This window comes from Zonotrichia albicollis, chromosome 7 (genome assembly GCF_047830755.1).
Source record: "Zonotrichia albicollis isolate bZonAlb1 chromosome 7, bZonAlb1.hap1, whole genome shotgun sequence".
Classification (NCBI taxonomy): Eukaryota; Metazoa; Chordata; class Aves; order Passeriformes; family Passerellidae; genus Zonotrichia; species Zonotrichia albicollis.
In genome coordinates this window covers 50470258-50490844 of record NC_133825.1, presented here as the reverse complement: position 1 = coordinate 50490844, position 20587 = coordinate 50470258, and the positions used below count along the sequence as shown (strand labels likewise).

Genomic DNA, 20587 nt, shown 5'->3' with positions numbered 1-20587 from the left:
AAATCAACTGTGAGAAGGTGTTTCTGTTTCATTCAGTGAAGGTTTAGCTCAATAAACTGTTTTCCTTCTCAGCATTGTTCATTGGGTTTGAACTGCATCGCCATTAAATGCTCTTTAGCAGTTTAAAGGCTTTAAAGGAAAAGACTTATCAGTCTCTGTTTTTAACAGCACTAAATCTGCATTATTAGTTCATGCAGATAAGGCGATTTGAAAGCTCAGCTTGAAACCTCTCTCTTTCTGTATTTATCTGACACTGCATAGTTCCAGTAGCTCAGCTGGAAATGTAGATCTATGAAACTTTAAAGAGAGATTAAAGCCAAGAAAAGAAGTACTTTTCCCCCTATAGCTGCTCTCACTTTCCCTTTTCCTGCTGTCTGAGGGAGTGCTGGGGGACAATGGCCAAAGATGGTTCCCAAAGCCCCTGAATGGGGACACTGTTGGTGGCAGCATTCATTCAAAGTAAGCTTCAGTGTATTGTCCTCCCCAATCAGCAGATCAGAATAGAGTGTGCTGGTGGCTGCCAAAAGGTTAGTCCTGCCGATGAAAGGGGCTTCCCATTATTCACTGGCTGCAGAACTCCCCCTTTGTGCCCGCCAGCCCTGGCCGCACTGTGGAGGTCCGGATCTGCGGCTGGCTGCTCCCTCAGAATGAACAATGCACCCCCGGCCGGCTCGCTGGGCCACGGTGCAACCCGAAATCCGAGGGCTCCTTTTCTAAGGACAGCGGAGAGGGGCAGTTTTTGGCAGTGTCACATTTTAATGATATACCATCGTGACATCCCTGACCCACAGCTGACACTAATACTACAGTCTCATTACCTTCCCCTCGCCAGGGCATCGTGGGAGGTCCAAAGCCAAAATCAGCTAATGAAGCACACTGTATGCTGCAAACAAGTGTGCAATAAATAATGCAAAAGGTTTGCACAGGTTTCCCTCATGCAAAGCATTAGAAAAGGAAAAGATACCAATGGAGCCAAGAAAAATGAAAAGAGAAAAAACCACACTGCTCTATGCAACAGAACTTCAGAATATGCACCCAGACTGCACGGAGATCCTAATCTTCCTGAGCCCCTGTTCTGTAAATCAGGGACCTTTTATATATATACTGTCTATGCAAACCTTCCAATTGCCTCCAGCATTTTCAAGTGATTTGAGCAGGTTTTGCAAGTGATACAAGAGAAAGGCAATACTGGCTTTTTCCTGTGCACCCCTGGGTCATCCCAAAGGTGATGGTAAATTCCTGCTTGGAGAAATTCCTGCTTAGCCCCCTGCTGGGGGAAAGGCAGTCCCGACTATCCCACCTACCGCCCTACAGGACTCAAAACCCACAGGGAGGAAGGAAAGCTGAGAAAGAACACTACTGGAAAGGCATCTACACACCACTGCAACATTTCCAGACATTTTCAGTGAAAAGCTACATAGGGAAAAATGGCAACGAGATATTTCCCAGCACATAAACTGCTTTGTTCAGGAGGGTCTGTAAGTTCCAGGCTGCTGCCAGAGAGAGGCAGAAGGGCAGACAGGTGCCTGTGGACAGGGATGCCCTCTGGCTGTGCCAGGCAGGCAGCAGAGGGCAGAGGCTGCCCTTGAGGCCTGGCACGGGCTGGCCCTGACCAGTGGTGCGGCCCCAGCCAAAAGCCTGTGTGGGGCAGCAGCACGGGGCTCACAGCCCTGCCTGGGCCGGGCCCCCATTGCTCGCCCTGGGGAAGGACAGAGGTGACGCTGAGCAGGTGGCACTGGCCAGGGAACAGCAGCAGGGCTCCCATGCTCATTGGGGTCCTGGGGAAGAGGCTCACGGCCATGGCTGCTGGGCAGCAACAGCACACACAGTGCTCTGGTCCTGTACTCCTTCCAGGCTCAGCAGTTTGTTTTAAGCCCCCCATTAGGCCATGGATTGCAGTGTCTGCCACGCTGCTCTGAAGGGACATGTTAAAGCTCTGTTTCTCAGGCAAACATGAAGCTGGCTGGCACCTCTTAGTAGAAATACCTGTTTACTCTGCAAACACACTGATGCCCACACAGAAACATTGTTTTCTTACTCAAGAGAAAGCTGTCTTCTTCCTGGCTTTATAATTAGGGTAGCTGTAAATTTCTGGGTATTTCTGGGGACTCCTCTGTATTGTATCACTCATCAGATGAACCAGCTCTGTAATACCAGCAGAAGCCACGTGGCTCCTAACAGCAGCAGTGACTGTACACGCATGGAGGAGCTGCCTGCTGCAGCCAGCTGCTGTGGAGATTGAAGCACACCAGCTCTGTGTGGAGGCACTCGCAAGGAGAGGCTGACAGAGCTGGGCTTGCTCAGGTTGCAGCAGAGCTGTCTACATGAAGACTCTCGCTGGCTTTACCTGTTTGGCAGTTACAGAGAGAAAAAAGCCAGACTTTGCTCAGCAGTGCATGCCAAAAGATCCAGGTGCTGGACACAAACCACTTTGAGGAAAATTCTGGCTGGATAATAGGGACAGAAACCTTCACAGTGAGGGTAGTAGAACACAGCAATGTGTGGCCCAGAAGAGCTACAAACCATCATGCTGGAGCTGCTCAAAGCTCAGCTGGACAAGCTGTTGGAATCGGCCCTGCTCTGAACAGAGGGATGAGTAAGGGACTTCCAGAGGTCACTTCCAACTGGAATTATTCTGTTACTGAAGATGCACTTGAATACACTTCATAAGAGCTCACGTAGTCTAAAAATAAGCTGGTCTACCTAACACATTTAGAAAATAAGTGTGGTTCCTACTCTGCAATTCTGGTGACTTCAGAGTGGTTCCCTGAGATCAGTTATTTGGCTTTAAAGAATAAGTGTCATAAAGTGATCTGTAACCTGCACTGTCTAGAAAACTCTGGCAAGCAGTAACCACTTTCAGGTGACAGAATAAAACCCTCCACATTTCTGAGTGCGCCATTTGAAACATCCCTCATTCGCTGCCCATGAACACAGAGATTGAAAGAGGCCAGGAAAGGCTAATACATACCTATCAAGTACATAGCCAAGAGCCTTATGCCGTATTCCTGAGTAAACCGATGGGCTTGTTTCCCAAGCAATTAAATTGGAAGCATCATGGAAAAGATGAATGTTTACCAAGTCAAAGGCACTATGACAAAAAAAGGAAAAAAATAAAATGATTCAGGAGAAAAGAAAAAAAAACATTTGTTGCATCAGCAAAGCATTCAACACAGCACTTACTGTATTCACTCTTACGTTACCTTAATATTTACTCACAAGAACTGTGCAGATTAAGCTATCATAATCAGAAAATTGTCAGACTGCCATCAAGCTTACAGCTCATCCACAGATAAGACTCCATCAAATCTTTTGCATAAAGGATGTATAACATGAAAAGCAAAAGCTATTTGCCAGTTACGATTCCAGAAATCAGGCAGTACCCTTTCACTAAAATATTTTTAAAACAAAATTAAATGTGTAAACAAACAACTTCCAGTTTCAAAGCTGCAGCTAAGGGTCAAGTAGAACTGTGGCTCTGCAGTAAACGACACGAAAAGCTACTGAGAGGAGAATGTTACTGTCATTAAGGACTAAATCACATCACGGTGACTCCTTATGTGTCCCTGTGCAGAGAATGCTGAGACAGCGGCAGCCAGCACACAGCCCACATCCATCCACCTGCTGCTTCTCTCAGCCCATGCCCCCGAGGCCGCACACATCTGTGCGGGCCAGAAAGGCCCCTGGGCTGCCAGCGAGCACAGGGACAGGCCCTGGCTGAGACAGACACCGAGCAGAAACCCCAGGTGTGCTCAGGGAGCTGGGGATGGGCATGGACACAGCAACACAGCAGAGAGCACGGCCAGACACAGCTCACACAGCACAAGGGCTCGCCAGAGATCCTGGTGGATGGAAACCTCTGGCTCCAGGGAGCAGCACATCCTGTCAGTGAACCCACACTGATGGAGAGCAGTTCACTAACCTCCTTATAAAGAGACAACGATCACAGAACTACAAAACACAACAGCTTGAGATATCCAGGCCTGTCTGTCTGAAGGACAAACAGAAAGAATCCCTGTAGGACAGGGAGGGCCCCAAGTCACCAGCTCACCCGATGTGTAAAGCTGTCTATAACCCACCCTCAAGTGTCTAAAACATGCTTGCTCTTAAAATTTACTGATGATGGACCTTCCACCAGCAACTTTCTTGTCCTTGAACTCAGATTTCCATCATATTGCCTATTTTCCTGCAAATTAAACTGATTTCTGCCCCTTCTGCAGGGCCGACAGCAACCAGTTTCCCTTGCTGTGGTCAGCCCAAGTTCCTCATCCCTAGCCTAACCTGACTCTGCTGTCCTCTTTCCAGCATACCTAGAGCACAGCACTGAAAGCCAAACACAACACTCTATCACAGCCTTGGCAGCACTCACATAATTACTGTGCCTTCTCCCTTCGTGTCCTTCACAGCACCTACCTATTAACACATCTCACTAAGATAATAATGATCCATATTCAATTCCTTCTCCCTTGATCCTTTCCTACAGCAGGGGTAATGAGTCAGTTATTCCCAAAAATAGTATTGGTGCTTTTAAATTCTCCTCTCAAAGCGCAATGCTCTGCATTTCCCTGACTGCCATCTTCCAATACTACTTCCTTGAGAATATCAAAATTATTCTGGTTGCCAAATCTGACCACTGATACACTTGCAAACATCCCCAAGCTTGGTGCCTTGCCTAAATGCTATAAGCACATTCTCTACTCTATTCTCACTAGCAAATATGAACTACATATGTAAATTATATTTAAGACTGTAATGCATTCAGTGCACTATCTGCTAAAACACTGAGAACTATTTGAATAGGAAAAAAACACCTTCACCTTATAGTCAAGATACTAAAAAACCCCCACAAAATGAAAGTGCATGAATTATATAGTTCTCTTTCATTTTTGCATAATGTGAAAATTCATGAGTGCCCCAGTATTCTTTAGTTCTTTGTCTACACTAAAAGGTAAGGTAATGAAGAATAATGGATTTGAAAAATCTGGATTCACAGAGAAACTCAACTGGGGCAGACCACTGATCGGAGAGGAAGAAAAAGGACAGTTCTCTGAAGTCTGTTAAGGTCACTTTTCTGGTTTTTTGGGAGTCCTCTGTTTTTGGCATGAGATATATTCTGTAACAATGTGTTCCTAGTAGGGAAAATGAATAGTTCCCTTCAAGGTCTCACACAGAAGTACTAACAAGTGCCTGGGCTCTACTTTTATTGACCTATTAGACTGCAGAAATGCATTGATCAAAAGTCATGATTTATGGAAATGGTTTTCATGACTATGGGCAGAACTTTGTTCATACGCACAGAGACTGGGTGCAAGCACTCATCACACCCTGAAAAGTCACATTAGGCACTGAGACCTCTTTAGGTGTATTTTGTAATAACCTGCATTTCCCATAGTATTGCACTTTCATTCTTCAGAAATTGTACATAGTAACTCGCCCCTTCAGTTTCCCATTAGAAACATGTGAGACCTTGCTAGATCATGTGGATCATAACTGCAAATTACACCAGACAGAACCACCACCATGGCTCAGCTCATTACAGACCAGGAGAAGCTGTGAGGTTCCTCATCCTCACTGCCCAACACACCCAAACATCCCCTACAGCCACAGACTGTCTTTTTTTAATGCCCCCACAAGAAAACATTACATTTAAATCTGTCCCTGAGGAACCTTTTTTCTTGGAAAGGTCTAAAAATAAATTCATGTTGTTTTTTCAGCAGAGAGGAAATCCCAGAGAACAGAAGAGACAGAACCTAGGGAAGTCACGATGGAAGAGCAAAGCCCAGATTAGCACCTGATGTTAACACCCACTTCTGCAATTATCTAGTGCTGGAATCACACCCCATGCATATGGATCTGGAAGAATTAACATGAACCTACAGCATCACACAACTGCCTACCCAATTTCTGGGCCAGAAGCCCATAAGAGGAATAAACCTGGTACCTTTTCTGTTTTCACAAGCTGTCTAATTAAATAAACATGCTTATGCCAACAAAGCCAGAACGCTGTTCAGTACTCAGAAGTCAACCTATGTGAACATTCATGAGATTTCAAAATCAATCTTTCAATTGTAAGATGTGAAACAACCACATGAGGAGGGGAAAAGTGTTGAATGTTCGTGTACACATACATGACTACAATATAAGTAAGCAGCAAAGACCAAAGCTGTGAGTACATGGTAAAAAAGCAAGGCCAGATTTCCAGGCAGGCTTAGAGAAATCTGAAGAAGATTTCTTCAGATTTCCATAGAACATGCTCTTTTTGCAGAAGCCCCAGAGGTGAGGGCTGTGGTGAGATGCTGCCAAGCCCCAGCAGCACCAGGAGTGGTGCAGCAGCAGGGGGACAGTGTCAGCTCCACGCTGTGCCCCTCTGACTGCTCAGGGTCACACCAACACCACAACTGCTCACGAACCATCACAATTCACTGAGCACCCCGTGCTCAACAAACAACAAAGCAGGTGGGGAACCTACCTGCTCTATGAACAGAGCAATCTACACATGAAAACACCTGCTTGAAATTGTTGTTAGCAAATGTAATCAGAAACAACTTTAAGATGCAACTTACCAATCAGTAATACACCACCTTGTTCGAATGAAACCTTTTCTGGACCACTTGCACTGAAAAATAAATGAATAAGAACCAATCACCTTAGGTAAAGGATACTGTGAAAGTGAAATGTACTGACACAAAGAACAAAATGAAGCAGAGTTCACCCATACATTATAACCAAGAAGAACTGAACACAAACTGAGGTACCTTTAGAACAGATATTGTGTCTTTTATAAATCCTGGAATTAATTATATTTTTGATCCTGCAGCAGTTACAAAATTATATGTAAAATTAATAAAAGCCCTGGCAGTTGTTTACAAATGAAAGATAACCAAATAGGAAAGCTTTCCAGCTATATTTATGCTTAGCTTAAACCAGCAAATTCTTATTGCCTATGCACAAATGTTTTCTTTGTAATTTTACCTGAACTGTAAAATGTCATCAGAGATTTACATCAAATTAAAATGAATGAAATCTGTTAGAAAGCTATTTCTCTTGCTGAGCCAAGCCACCCAATATTTCTATAAAAGGTAAGAATTTAAATGGTGGTAAAAGATTCCATTCATCACAGCCACACCATTGGTGAGAAAGCCACAATTCAGCTCAGACCCATGCATATCACTCACATACAAGAAGGGGTTGTTCAGCACCATTTCCAAGCCATTGCCACAATCCACAACCTCCCATAAAAATACATGATTCTGCATCCTATTTATTCCTTGTTAACAACGCATGTGTGTCTGGGCTAATCTGCTCTGGGAATGAATATTGCACCATACAGGCCTAAATAACGATGCTAATGATTCTGCAGCTAAAGAATGGGAGCACTTATTGTGAATAAATTGCCAGTCCCAGCAGAGCACCCCCAGTCAGAGGTACCACTCCCCCAAACCTCTCCTGAGGGACTGGCCAGGTGTATCTATTCTCTCTAAAAACAGACAGTTCTCAATCCTACACTCTACTGAGATAGGGAAGGGCCTCCACAAACCAAACCAGGCTGACTTCAAATGAATTACAGAACCACAGACTGGTCTGGGTTGCAGGGGACCCTCCCCCTGTTCCAGCTTCCCTGCTGTGGCCAGGGACACCTTCCAGCAGACAATGCTGCTCCAGCCCAGTGTGCACCTTCTGACCATCCCTCAGGGAAAAGGGACCCATCACCCTCCCCTTCTCCTCAGGCACTAGCACAGTGACTGCAGCCAAGACCAACCACAAACAACACCATAATAATTATATTTCAAGTAACAATCTATTTATTGTAAATTTTTTTAACAGTGAAAAACTAGCCTCTTCTGCAGGTCCAGCAAGCACTGAGAAGATGGCTGGCTGGAAAGCAAACACTCTACCCCTTCCTAACAGGATCCACGGCTGGAGCACAAATCCCACAGCCCAGTAATGTTGTTATTGTATGGCAAATGCTCCATATTGAGTTTCATACCGCCTTGATGTGTCTCACAGGCAGCTCCTCTGGCACTGCCTCTTCCTTGTCCTCCCCTCAACCACCCACCCCACTCTTTTATAACACTCTTCTCATTGGCCACAGGGGCAGCCTGATAAAGCCAGGCCTGCTCCCAATCTCCAATAACTGGCTCAGCTGCAACTCCTTAAGGGTAAGATTACTTTCTATACTACCTTTATTTTCTTATATTGTATCCTCCTACACAGTTAGGTCTCTTCTGTGATGCTCATGGGGCACAGTTACAAGTAGAGATGTCAACACTTATTGAGAAGGAAATCAATGAAAAAAATTGAATGCTAAAAGCATTCAAAACTGGCTCAATTTTAATCTTGATTAAAAAGGGGAACTTTGTCATTTCCTTCTTAAAAACAATTACGCAGAACTTAAAATCAAGTAGTCCAAGTCTATGATGTGGTCCAAGATAATGTTTTCAACCAGGCTGCCATTTCTCATTTGCTATTTTCCTCTGTGGCAAAATAGCAAAAGTACTTCAAAAGATGCAGCACCAAAACAGGCCCAACCAGACCATCTTGCTTAGAGTCATACTCAGCTGGGTTTTGAGCACCCCCAAGAACAGCCATTCCAGAACCCGTCTGGGCCCATTTAACCTCCCGGTGAAAGCTTTTCCCAGATTAAATCAGGTTTTCCCTTGGTGCATCTGCTGCCCCCGTGCTGCTCCTGCAGAGCCCCAGGGCAGCTGTGCTCTCTGCTGTGTCCTGCCACAGCCCTGGGCCAGCCCCAGCCTGCAGCTCTGACACCTCACTGCTGAAACCCTCACCAGTTTCTAAAATCACAATTTGAAAACCGGTAGTTACATTCTGCCAGCTTTTCCTTTGTGAATAGAGTCCCTGAAGAGATTGTGCTGACCTTTTAAAACCCCCCAGCACCACCACCTACATAAATAACCCCTGCTACATCGGGGGAAAGGACCTGCAGGCAGCATTAACATGAAGAGAGAGGTTAGAGAGGGCTAATGTCAAAAAGCACTGGGAGCAATAAGTAATGCACACAAACCATGATTGATAATGACCAGCACAGAGCCTTAATTCATCTTTTCTCCATCATTTTACTGAGGGGGACCATATCAAATTAAATAGTGACCCAGAAAGGGTTTATTCAACCATACAAAGCAGGGCATGAAGGAAAGACATATTAAAGTGGTGATGACTGCAGTGTAACTGCAGCTCCTTAAAGGAACACCACAGCTCAGAGGGAAACCTGAAACAGGAATCAGCCAAATCCTGGCAGCAAGAGCACCCAAGGTGCTGAGCAATACCCAGCACTGACAAGGCTTCCCTGCCCTGGTGAGAACTCCTCCTCCTCAGAGCCTTACACAGGAGCCCTGCTCATGGCACACTCAGGGCTTCACTGGGCACCAAACACAGCTGTACTATGGCAACTTGCCACGAAAACCACGTAGAATGCAGTTCCTACCTCAAAATACTGCCTTTCTTCCCTCAGATCAGTTGCTTCAGCAACTACTTGCAGTCAGCAGCTCCATAACACTCCGGACTGGGTCACTGCCAAAAAGCAACAACTGGTGGACAGAGCCAGAGCGTCTGGGGCTTTTACCTGGCCCAGGAGAGGCCAGGAGAGCAGGGAGGAGCTTCAGCTCACAGTGGAAAAGGTCACACAGGGAGGCTGCACAAAGCAGGACCACCTGTGCTCTGCACTGTAAAATAGCACTTGTTTCACTCTGCACTGTAAAATAGCACTTGTTTCACTGTGCACTGTAAAATGACACTTGTTTCACTCTGTACTGTAAAATAGCACTTGTTTCACTGTGCAACTGGCATATACCCCAACCTGCAAACTGCCTCCAGCTACTCATAACTTGAACACACCTAATTCCTTTAACTTCAGGAAATAATTCCCTTATCAATAACTTGTCTATCTAACATTAGGCACGCAGAAGTTAGCAGGCTTCAGGCCTCCCAGTGCAGCCCAGGAGCTCCACAGCTCTGATATGGAGTCATCCTTAGCCTTGGGTACACACTGCAGCTCAACAACATGCCTCATGTACTTTTGGATCATGCATGTGCTTTAGTATTTCTAAATGAAGTATTTGGAATGCAGAAAGTTTTGGAAACAGAATGCAAAAAAGAGTTATAGCTTGGGAAGGAGGAAAAGGAAATTTGCTTTTTATTGCAGATTTCAAAGCAACAATCTTTATTTTTACTTTAACAAATAGTCACTAGCTGCTGTACCATCTGTAAGCCCACATAAAACCAGGTGGAGATGACATAGGTCATCTTATGCTCTCAGAGAGTGATCTACATTTTAAAATAGGAAAAAAAAATCCTACTTCATGTCCCAGAAAGGGGATACCACATCTTTCACCTTATATTATTAAGTCTCTTCTCAGATCCTCTGTTAATAGGATTCCTTTAGCCAGCAGATGGATTGTGAATACAGGCAGTTTCATCTACTAAAAGACAACATAAATCATAATTGAGAAAGGAGAGACCGCAGTAAGGTTATCACCATACAGCCTCCTCCATGAAAGGTTTGCATTAAAGCATTAGTGAAATTAATTCATCTTTCATAAGAGCTTTGAGCAGTATCTGTGATCTATGATAACAACCAATTTCTCACTATGAGAAAAAAAAATTACTCAGGCCTGATAGACTACACAAATCTGCTTTTTTTAAAATGGCCTAACATTATCTAGAGTGTTGCTCCCAGAGGCATCATTTGAGGTTTATGCCTTGCCAAGAGGACCCATAAATCAAAGCAGAAAGTTTTGTTAGTTTTATATGCAGTGGGCTGTAATTATTTTGAATTGCATTATGCCTCAATCACTGTAATTACTTTTAGATCATCCTTAAACAGCTGCAATAAAAGAAATCAGTCTTAAACCATTTCTCACACAAAAAATTGCAGATGTGATTTGAAAGGTCTGGCTAAAACACACAAGAGCATGTCAATGCAATGTTTGGGTAAATATACTGCTCATGCTTTCTGCTGGGTAAACCCAAATTTCCAAAATACACATTATTTTGTGGCCTTTTAATTGCTATTACTAACACTTGTCCAGAGAGAAAACGTGATGGCAAATTAATTTTAGCTTTACATATAGAAACATGCCTCTGAGGACCAAAACCATCTCCCTGTTGATTTTTTGCTCTTGCTGCGTCTGTGTGTCCCAGACACTTGTCTCCAGTTCCACAGGAAAGCAGCATGGTCTAAGAATCACTGCAATTACTTTCTAACTTTTCAAGTGCCATGGAGACATGCTGGGATGGCACCTGCCAGGGTGCAGAGCTGCAGCAGGATGTGCTGCTCCTCACGCCGCTGCAGAGCTGCAGAGCTGCAGAGCCCGTGTCCCTTTCCTCTCCTTGTGTGCCAGGGTGCAGAGCTGCAGCAGGATGTGCTGCTCCTCACGCCGCTGCAGAGCTGCAGAGCTGCAGAGCCCGTGTCCTTTCCTCTCCCTGTGTGCCGAGCTCTGCACGGGCCCAGCCTGCCATGGCTGTGCCTGCAACGGGATCCCAGGGACTCTGCTGGGGCAGCGACACAGCTCAGCCTTCAATGCGCTTCAGAGACAGTTCATCACTCAATTGCGCATCTTTGCAGATCTTCTCTTTTCCTGCCTGTTCCTCCTCCAGGTAAACAAACACTATCCCTGACGACCAGAACACAGAGGGTTCTGCTCAGAACAGTTGTTCAAGGCACTGGGAGCAGTGTGAGGGTGTTGTTCAAGGCACTGGGAGCACTGGGAGCAGTGGGAGGGTGTTATTCAAGGCAGTGGGAGCAGTGTGAGGGTGTTATTCAAGGCACTGGGAGCACTGGGAGCAATGGGAGCAGTGTGAGGGTGTTATTTAAGGGCACTGGGAGCACTGGGAGCACTGGGAGCAGTGTGAGGGTGTTATTCAAGGCACTGGGAACACTGGGAGCAATGGGAGCAGTGTGAGGGTGTTATTTAAGACACTGGGAGCACTGGGAGCAGTGTGAGGGTGTTATTTAAGGCACTGGGAGCAGTGTGAGGGCGTTATTCAAGGCACTGGGAGCAGTGTGAGGGTGTTGTTCAAGGCACTGGGAGCAGTGTGAGCACTGTGAGGTGTCACAGCCCCCAGCTGCCCCTCGGGTTCCAGTGCCCACAGTGCCCGGTCCCGTCGCCAAAGCAGCACAGGAGGGTGCACTGAGCAGGAGCTGCAGCTGCTGATGAAGCGACAACACCTGATCCCTGAGCATCCCTCCTGCTCCACAAAGCCGTGTGGAGAGCCCCAAGACTGAACCGCTGCTCCAAGAGACTGTGAGGAATGGTTGATGCAAGAAGGGCAATAAACAACGCTGCACAAGTTACAGCTTTGCCAGCATCACACTGAAGCAATAGCAGTGAAGTTAATAAAGGAGGAAATAGCTCTCCCGGGTGTCAGTGGGCAGGGCACAGCCCGTCCTGGGGCTGTGAGGCAGCTGGCAGCACTCAGCCCTGGCACAGCACTGCCAGGCACTGCCACAGCTCACTGACAGGGGAACACAAGCACCTGAGGAATGGCTCCAGCTCCCTCACAGGGATCCAACACTTAGCTTCAAACTATTTGACATGCTTCTTCACAGCAAGTGAATGCTTTGCAAAATTATGTCAAAGGCACTTTTCCTTCCAGTACTGAGGTATAAAAATAAATAATTTAGTATCCAAGTCAAGAAAAAGAACAGCCTTCATCCTATCAATCCCATAACTATTTATGCAATGCTCTGCCAAACACATGAGCACTGTGTAAATATCTCTAAGTGTGTATATTTACAAATTCTAAATTAATTTTAGGAGTTTATTTAGTTCTTCCATTTATTGAAGTAGTGACATGCCTGTTTGATCCATAAATGTTACAGCAGTTCAACAAATTTATTCACTTGGTTTGAGGAGCACATTAACCATTAAACACCCATGTTCTAGATACTCTTAAGAAATTAAAATTGAGGACATTAAAGGAAGTATCAAAGAAGTGAGAGTCTGCACCTTCAGGTGCAGCGCAAAAACCCCTCAGTTCTGCTTGTGTTTCTGGTTTTGGTAAGGCCAGCAATCCCAGATGTGCAGCACCCCCAGTTCTGCTGAAACAAGTGCAGAGGGGTGTGAGGGCACCTGTGGGGCACAGTGCCAGCGTGTGCCCGGGCCGGGTGTCCCTGGCAGCAGGCACAGGTGTCCCTGTGCTGGCCGGGCTGGCACAACCCAGCAGCACAGAGCTCCCGAGACAGCACTGCCACGCACGCTGCCACAGTGTCACAGTGCCACGCTGTCACAGTGCCACACTGTCACAGTGCCACACTGTCACAGTGCCACGCTGCCAGTGTCACAGTGCCACACTGCCACAGTGCCACACTGCCACGCTGCCAGTGTCACAGTGCCACACTGCCACAGTGCCACGCTGTCACAGTGCCACACTGCCACGCTGCCACACTGCCGCGCTGCCACACTGCCGCGCTGCCACAGTGCCACAGTGCCACACTGCCACAGTGCCACACTGCCACAGTGCCACACTGCCACACTGCCACAGTGCCACACTGCCACAGTGCCACACTGCCACAGTGCCACACTGCCACACTGCCACAGTGCCACACTGCCACAGTGCCACACTGTCACAGTGCCACGCTGTCACGCTGCCACAGTGCCACAGTGCCACGCTGCCACAGTGCCACACTGCCATGCTGCCAGAGTGCCAAACTGCCACAGTGCCACAGTGCCACGCTGCCACACTGTCACAGTGCCACACTGCCACAGTGCCACAGTGCCACACTGTCACACTGCCACAGTGCCATGCTGCCACACTGCCACAGTGTCACAGTGCCACAGTGCCACACTGTCACAGTGCCACACTGCCACACTGTCACACTGCCACACTGCCACGCTGTCACAGTGCCACAGTGCCACACTGCCACGCTGCCACAGTGCCACGCTGCCACAGTGCCACCCTGCCACAGTGCCACACTGTCACACTGCCACACTGTCACAGTGCCACAGTGCCACACTGCCACGCTGCCACAGTGCCACAGTGCCACGCTGCCACAGTGCCACACTGTCACACTGCCACGCTGCCACAGTGCCACAGTGCCACACTGCCACACTATCACAGTGCCACAGAGCCACACTGCCACGCTGCCACAGTGCCACACTGCCACAGCGTCACACTGTCACAGTGCCACGCTGCCACACTGCCACACTGTCACAGTGCCACAGTGCCACAGTGCCACGCTGCCTGGGTTTACTGCACAAACCAGTCTTTGCATCCCTGTCCTCATCCTTCACAAGGACTTCTCACTGGATTTTGGTACATCATGCCATGACTTAAAACATGTATTACAGGTGTCAAGAAACAGACAGACAAAATTCCAAGATTCCATTCCACCCTTATCACTGAGAGGAGCTGCTCAAGAGTAGTCAGAGGAAATCAGAATCAAACCTGGTATTTGGGAATGCTTCACAGTTCTGTACATACCTCAGGGAAATAATCCTGTGGAAACTTCTCTTTTTCCAGCATGGGTGTGCTTTCTAAAGTGTCAGAGTAGATTTCTTTCCCAGTAACCTTTTTATACTTCTTAGCTAGGAAGAGAGATAAACCAAAATTAACACACATAACTTCAACATTACGAGCATCTTCTCACACTTATTGGAAGAACAGCTGGTAAATCAACAGGATCTTACAGAAAATGTGCAAGCACTGAACTGTTCTGGGGAAAAACAAACACCCCTGTTTATATCAGACACAGCTGAAGTTGCACAGCTGTGATATTGTCATTTTGACTACCCAGAGCCCTATGAAGTGTTGGAACTCTAATCGTGAGCCTGATCTCTGTACACCCTTGCACTCAAATTCCATCTCAGCTGCTCTGAGACCCTGCAGCCCCCAGGCTCCATCTGATCAACCCTTTGTGGCCATCAGCACATGAGCATGGATTTTTACAGCTGGAATGGGTGTTGGACTAGTACAAGAGACTCAGTGGTGGTGCATATCACCTTCCAAAGTCTCTAATTTAATCATAGACAGAAACAACACAGACTCCTATGGATCTACTCAGCTTGTGAATGAGAGGCTCTCCTTCTTGATCCACTTTATCCTTGGTTTCTCACCTGATGGGAACAATGTCCTGGCACATCTAAGGTGAGAACCTGACTTAATTTAACTCCTCTGCCACAGGAGCTTGGGCAGCTAATGTTCACCTGCCCTTATCCTGGACCTACTCAACTGGAGTCACTTTCAGCCGGGAATGTGTAAGAGAAAAACTCCAAATATTATCAAGATTCCTAAACTGTTCAGTCTTACTAGATATCTGAGGAAGCATTTACTGTAATGCAGCCCAATGTCTTCGGGGAAAAAGAAGTATTATTCTTTATGTGCCAACCCCTCTGAGGCCTGGCTCCCACGGGACAACTGAACAAATGTCCTGATAAACTGATGTGGCATCATTCTAAGTAGACTGTGCATGGATGTGACTGTTTCAGCAAGTTTAACAGCCAGCAAAGAGATCCTGATGCCTGTGGGTTGCAGAAAAGACGCGGCAGAAGTGCAGGGACTGAAGGCATCTGCTGGAGAACTGCACTGGCAGGCAGCAGCTGGCACGGGGAGGCACCAGAGGCCCATTGTGACAGGAGTGCATCAGAGCATGCAGGGGCAGCACGGCACAGCCTGGCTCACCAACAGCAGCTCCACTCGCTGCTGACTGCACACCTGAGAGCAAGGTTCCTTCTGTAAATACAGGGGGGCAACTGGAACTGCCCTAAAGCCCCTCTCGTACAGGACATCCCTTCAGAACAGTCAGCTTGGCACTAGTTTGAATTGTAAGCAAATTTTTGGGCTTCTGACCACTGTGAAAACAGCTCAACAGACCGACACTACAGCATATAATATGTGAGGTTGCAAGAGAAAACTACTCCTTTTTCAAAATGGAGATATGTCTTCCTGAGATCTGAAAAGCAGCAACAATCTTTTTTTTCCAGTCTGTATTCAGTCACATCCAACTGTGCAGTGAATTTTGAAAAGCAACAGTGATGTTCCAGGAATACTGAATTGTGTATAAACATCTATTTTTTGCACGCTTTTGAGTAGAACCAGAATTTCATAATGATTTTTGTGCAGAGAATGTTTGTATCCATCTGGATTTTTCCTCTGATTTAAGAGCTTAATACACTGTGAAAACGTCAATAGTCATGAGAGAAGAGGCAAGTTTTACATTTCCCCTGAAAGATGGGAGCCTTTGGGGTGATATTTTACAAACCCTATGCTGGGAGACAGATTCTGCTAGGACAAGAACAGCGTGTGACTTACAACACTCATTCACCCATTTCCTTGATTTTCATTAAGAGTCTTTTCCTTCTAAATGATGTTTGGGCCAAACCCATCTCTATGAGCATGGTTCACATTGGCAAGTTGGCTCTGCTATGGTTTTGCCATGCATAATGGTGCCAATTAGTTCAGTCCATAGTCACTACCATTCCAACAGTGTCTCACATTAATGGGATGCTAGACATAGAATTAATGTGAGTCAGCTCAGTAAGCTAAATGAAGCTCAGGGCATTTTTGTATTAAATAGATACAGTTCTCAACTGAAATAACATAAATTCTATATAAACTTTTCTATATTCACCTCAGGAAGCATTCAATAATTTTATATGTTATTTCTAATATTTAACATATATAGCCCAGCTATACTTTGAAACTTGTGAGACACAGCAAGACCTCCAACCTGAAGGATCATTGTGGGTTAAACAGTGCCACCCTCCTATTGACCTGCTCTGCTCCCAAGTAATTTAAGCCCTAAATCCACCTCAGCTGCTTTGCAAAATGGCCATCACTTTGGACAGTTAAGGTCTTGGTCCTGTATCTGATCTACATGGAAGAACCTTGTGGCCATTCAGAGTTCTGAAATCCTCAGGGATCACTATGGACCTAAAGGTGCATGGGAATGATTAATGCTCTGGCTTGCAGCCTGTGGCTGGTCCACTGACTCCTTCTAAAAGGTCTGTAAAAGGTAAGAGAGGCAACACCTGTCACCAAGGGACCTGCCTGCATTTTACAGGAGCCTGCATAACACAAAAACATTGCCAGGTACCACCATCAGAAAAGAGGATGGAAAAGCTGCCTTGATGTATAAAGCCAACTAACCATTAAAAACATTTAATGCCTTTGCTTACCTTTAAAATCAAACTGGTAGATGTTTTTCAAAGATTCATGAAGAAAGTAAAAACTTCCTAGAGCCTGTAAAAAAAAAAAAAACAATAAAACATGGAATTATAATAATATGTACTTTAGCTAACAAAACTCAAAAGAGCATCAGGTTTTACAACCACAAAAAAACCTGAAGTCAAGAAATTAAATACTAATAAATAAACCAATGTTTACACTTTCTAAGATCTATGAAAATTTAAATTTCTTTTGTTGCTTCTGTGAGATTTCTTCAGTCAGTATAAAGATGACCTCTAGCAGGTGACTGTGGTAAGGGCACTGCCAGGTGTGCACTGAGGCACCAAACAGGTGGATGTGACAGGTGACACACACAGATGCCTTTCTGAGCCCCCAACACAGACCCTCAATTCTGTTATAAAAACCTGACATTTCTTCCTCACGTTCAAAGCAAAACCAAAGCTTCCAGAGCATGTGGCACAGGAAACAAGGGCAATTTTGAAGTTTTCTACCTTGCAGCTGAAGCCTCTGCAGAAGAGGCTCCACGACCTCTCAACACAGCCTGATGTAGTTTTTCCCTACCCTGAAACTTCAGTAATTCCTCAACAGGGACAGCCCCCCTTTGCCTTCCTGCACCAGCCCCTCTCCCTGTGCCCCTTCCCCAGGGTGCCCACCCACCCGTGGGGCTCACAGCCCCCTGGTGCCATGGAACTGTGCCACGGTGACACACAGGGACCCTGAGCTCGCTGCCTGCTGTGCCTTCTCCACACACATGCCATTTACTGCTTTTCCCCAGGTAATGAGAGGAAAATTACATATTAGAAGACAGCAAATGAAAATCAAGTAAGAAAAAAAACCAAAGCAGAGCAAATAGATTTTACGTTGGAATATTTAAAACAAAACAAAACAACAAAAAAAAATTAAAAGGACAACTTGATGAGCCTTTAGATACATCTAACACACCCAAAAGAAACTGAAAAAACCCCAGCCTGTTACTGGATAGACTCTTACTAAGAAGAATAAAGGACAATTTAGTTTCATTGCATCCTCTCCTGTCCAACAACAAACCCCTCCCAGCACAGCAGGGCTTGGTCCGGCGACTGCTGCATTATTTATGAGATGCTGCACATCCAGAGATTAGACACTGGCTGATCTGTCAAAAGCACAAACACGAGGTGCTGCCCATCTCCTTGACATATCAGTCCATCCAACAGAAAGCAGTGCCACATGTTTAATTGATGAGCACATGTCCCTGCGACCCAGGCAGGCTCCTTCAGGCCTTTGGGTGTGTTTTTTATAACACAGAGGAGCTGAACAAGGAACTGCAGGAGACATCCCTGCGAAGGACTCAAGGTGAAGTGTGCTGCAACAAGGACACATTGCCAGGAGAAAATAAATCCTCATACAAGACAAAAACACTGCCACCTGATATCCCCTTCTGGCCCATCTCTTTCTTCAATGCGTAGGGCAAAATCTGACATATATAAAGGTAACATTTACTATATAATAATACTCTTTAAGAACTCACTATAAGGATAAATGCTTAAGCCACAACTTCATTTCTGAGTGTCACAATTTGTTCATTGCTTGACTTTGTACAGTTTTAATCTCATTTTTAAAAATTATTTTTTAAGACTTATGCCGCAGAAGTTTAGTTTGATAGTCTACACTTGTGGACTGAGTGTCAACTACTCGTGTACAATGAATCTGTGACAGTGATGAAGTAACTCTGTCAAGTTTCAGGAGCTGATACCACTAACATTCAGACTGGCTTGGACTGTGCAATTCCAAACACCCCACTAAAAAGAACCAAACCTATCATGGAATGGAAATTACAGCTATCACTATTTTCCGCATTATTATAGACTTAATCAGGCTTAGGTACATAAATGTAAACTTGTACAAATGATGGAGTGCACTTATAATTCTGTGCCCTAACACAATGAAATATATTAAAAAAACTTTCCAGGGCCTACTGCTTAGGCCCTTTTGTTGAGGCGATTATGTTAATTCAATTTATTTCTCATAAAATGTCAGTTTAACAATAAAGTTAAATGAGATTAATTTAAAGTTGAAGAGCTTTGCTTTATTTTCTTATTTACAATTGCAGTATCCTTTGGAAAAAGCAGACCTGGTGCATGAAGTATTTTATGTGCAGCAGCACATAAAATATCTAAGTGATACAACACAGGAACACATTAAAGATTATAAACCACCCAAACATCTTAGCTTTTAAATATCTCAAAGATAAAGAAAGAAAGCTATTATTTGTTCCATTTGAAAGGTTGCTGAGATGGATGACCTCTGCAGTCAGCAGAAATTCCCCACCACCTGCAAACAGAAGCTTGCACTGAAATGGAAGCTCAGTGGCCGTGCTGTGCACTGTCCCTCCCTTCCTCCCTCGCAGGGACATCAGCGGCTGCCCCAGAGCACACAGCAGAGCCAGGAGCACTGCAGCCCTCTCCACAACAGCCTCTCTAGAGCAGAAACCCGACCACAACAACACCAGGGGCCACTGAGGCTGATTCACCCACCTCCTGCAGCTGTGCCCCCGGGCTGCAGCACCCTGAGCACTCAGGAACTGAGCTCAGGGCTCAGACACAGCTCCTCTCACCTGAACAGGTGACCCTGCAGCTGAGCCCGCATGCTATATCACCCTGAGCACTCAGGAACTGAGCTCAGGGCTCAGACACAGCCCAGCACCTCTCACCTGAACAGACAGGTGACAGCTGTGCCCCCATGCTGCAGCACCCTGAGCACTCAGGAACTGAGCTCGGGGCTCAGACACAGCACCTTTCACCTGAACGGACAGGTGACCCTGCAGCTGTGCCCACATGCTGCACCACCCTGAGCAGCTTAGTCAGCACCCAGAGCAGCCCAGGAGCTGAGCTCGGGGCTCAGACACACCTGAGGCACCTCTCACCTGAACAGACAGGTAACCCTGCAGCCCCAAGGCCTGCCCAGGGATGGCACACACTCTGCTCACCATGTGTCTCACTGGAAAGGAGTGCAGGCAGCAGCCACAGGTTCTCTGCTTGATTTTCCAAGCAGTCTGCAAACACAGACCAGCTGTGAATTCTACTTCAGCAGCCTTAGGGCAGAGCAATGAATGGATGGCTTACAGTTAGGCTCAGATCAGAAAGTCCCCAGCTCATCAGGCCAACCTGGCAGCCCATGGGTCTGTAACCATATCAAGCTCATGGTACTCAGTACCACCAGAAGCTTCTAGACCAGCCCAGCCTGCTGGCCTCAGGGATACAGGGACTGCACATGTTATTGCCAGGACTGACCAGCCAGCTGAGCTGGGATGGAATCCTTCCCTGGCAGGGTGGGCAGCCCTGGCACAGGTGCCCAGAGCAGCTGGGGCTGCCCCTGGATCCCTGGCAGTGCCCAAGGCCAGGCTGGACACTGGGGCTGGGGTGGCACTGGGTGGGATTTGAGCTCCCTTCCAACCCAAACCATGATT

The 20587-nt window shown here is 46.2% G+C and overlaps 1 protein-coding gene across 3 annotated transcripts in view; it reads right to left on the bottom strand.

Annotated features, from left to right (window-relative positions):
• INPP5A (inositol polyphosphate-5-phosphatase A) overlaps window positions 1-20587 on the bottom strand; it is a 177561-nt gene that overhangs the window by 68297 nt on the left and 88677 nt on the right. For all 3 annotated transcript variants that reach the window (XM_074545467.1, XM_074545469.1, XM_074545468.1), the window contains exons 5-8: window positions 17133-17196; window positions 14440-14543; window positions 6564-6616; window positions 2972-3091 (exon numbers count right to left, since the gene is read on the bottom strand). In XM_074545467.1, the coding sequence (XP_074401568.1) occupies window positions 2972-3091; window positions 6564-6616; window positions 14440-14543; window positions 17133-17196 (341 nt within the window). The remainder of the gene's footprint in view (window positions 1-2971; window positions 3092-6563; window positions 6617-14439; window positions 14544-17132; window positions 17197-20587) is intronic.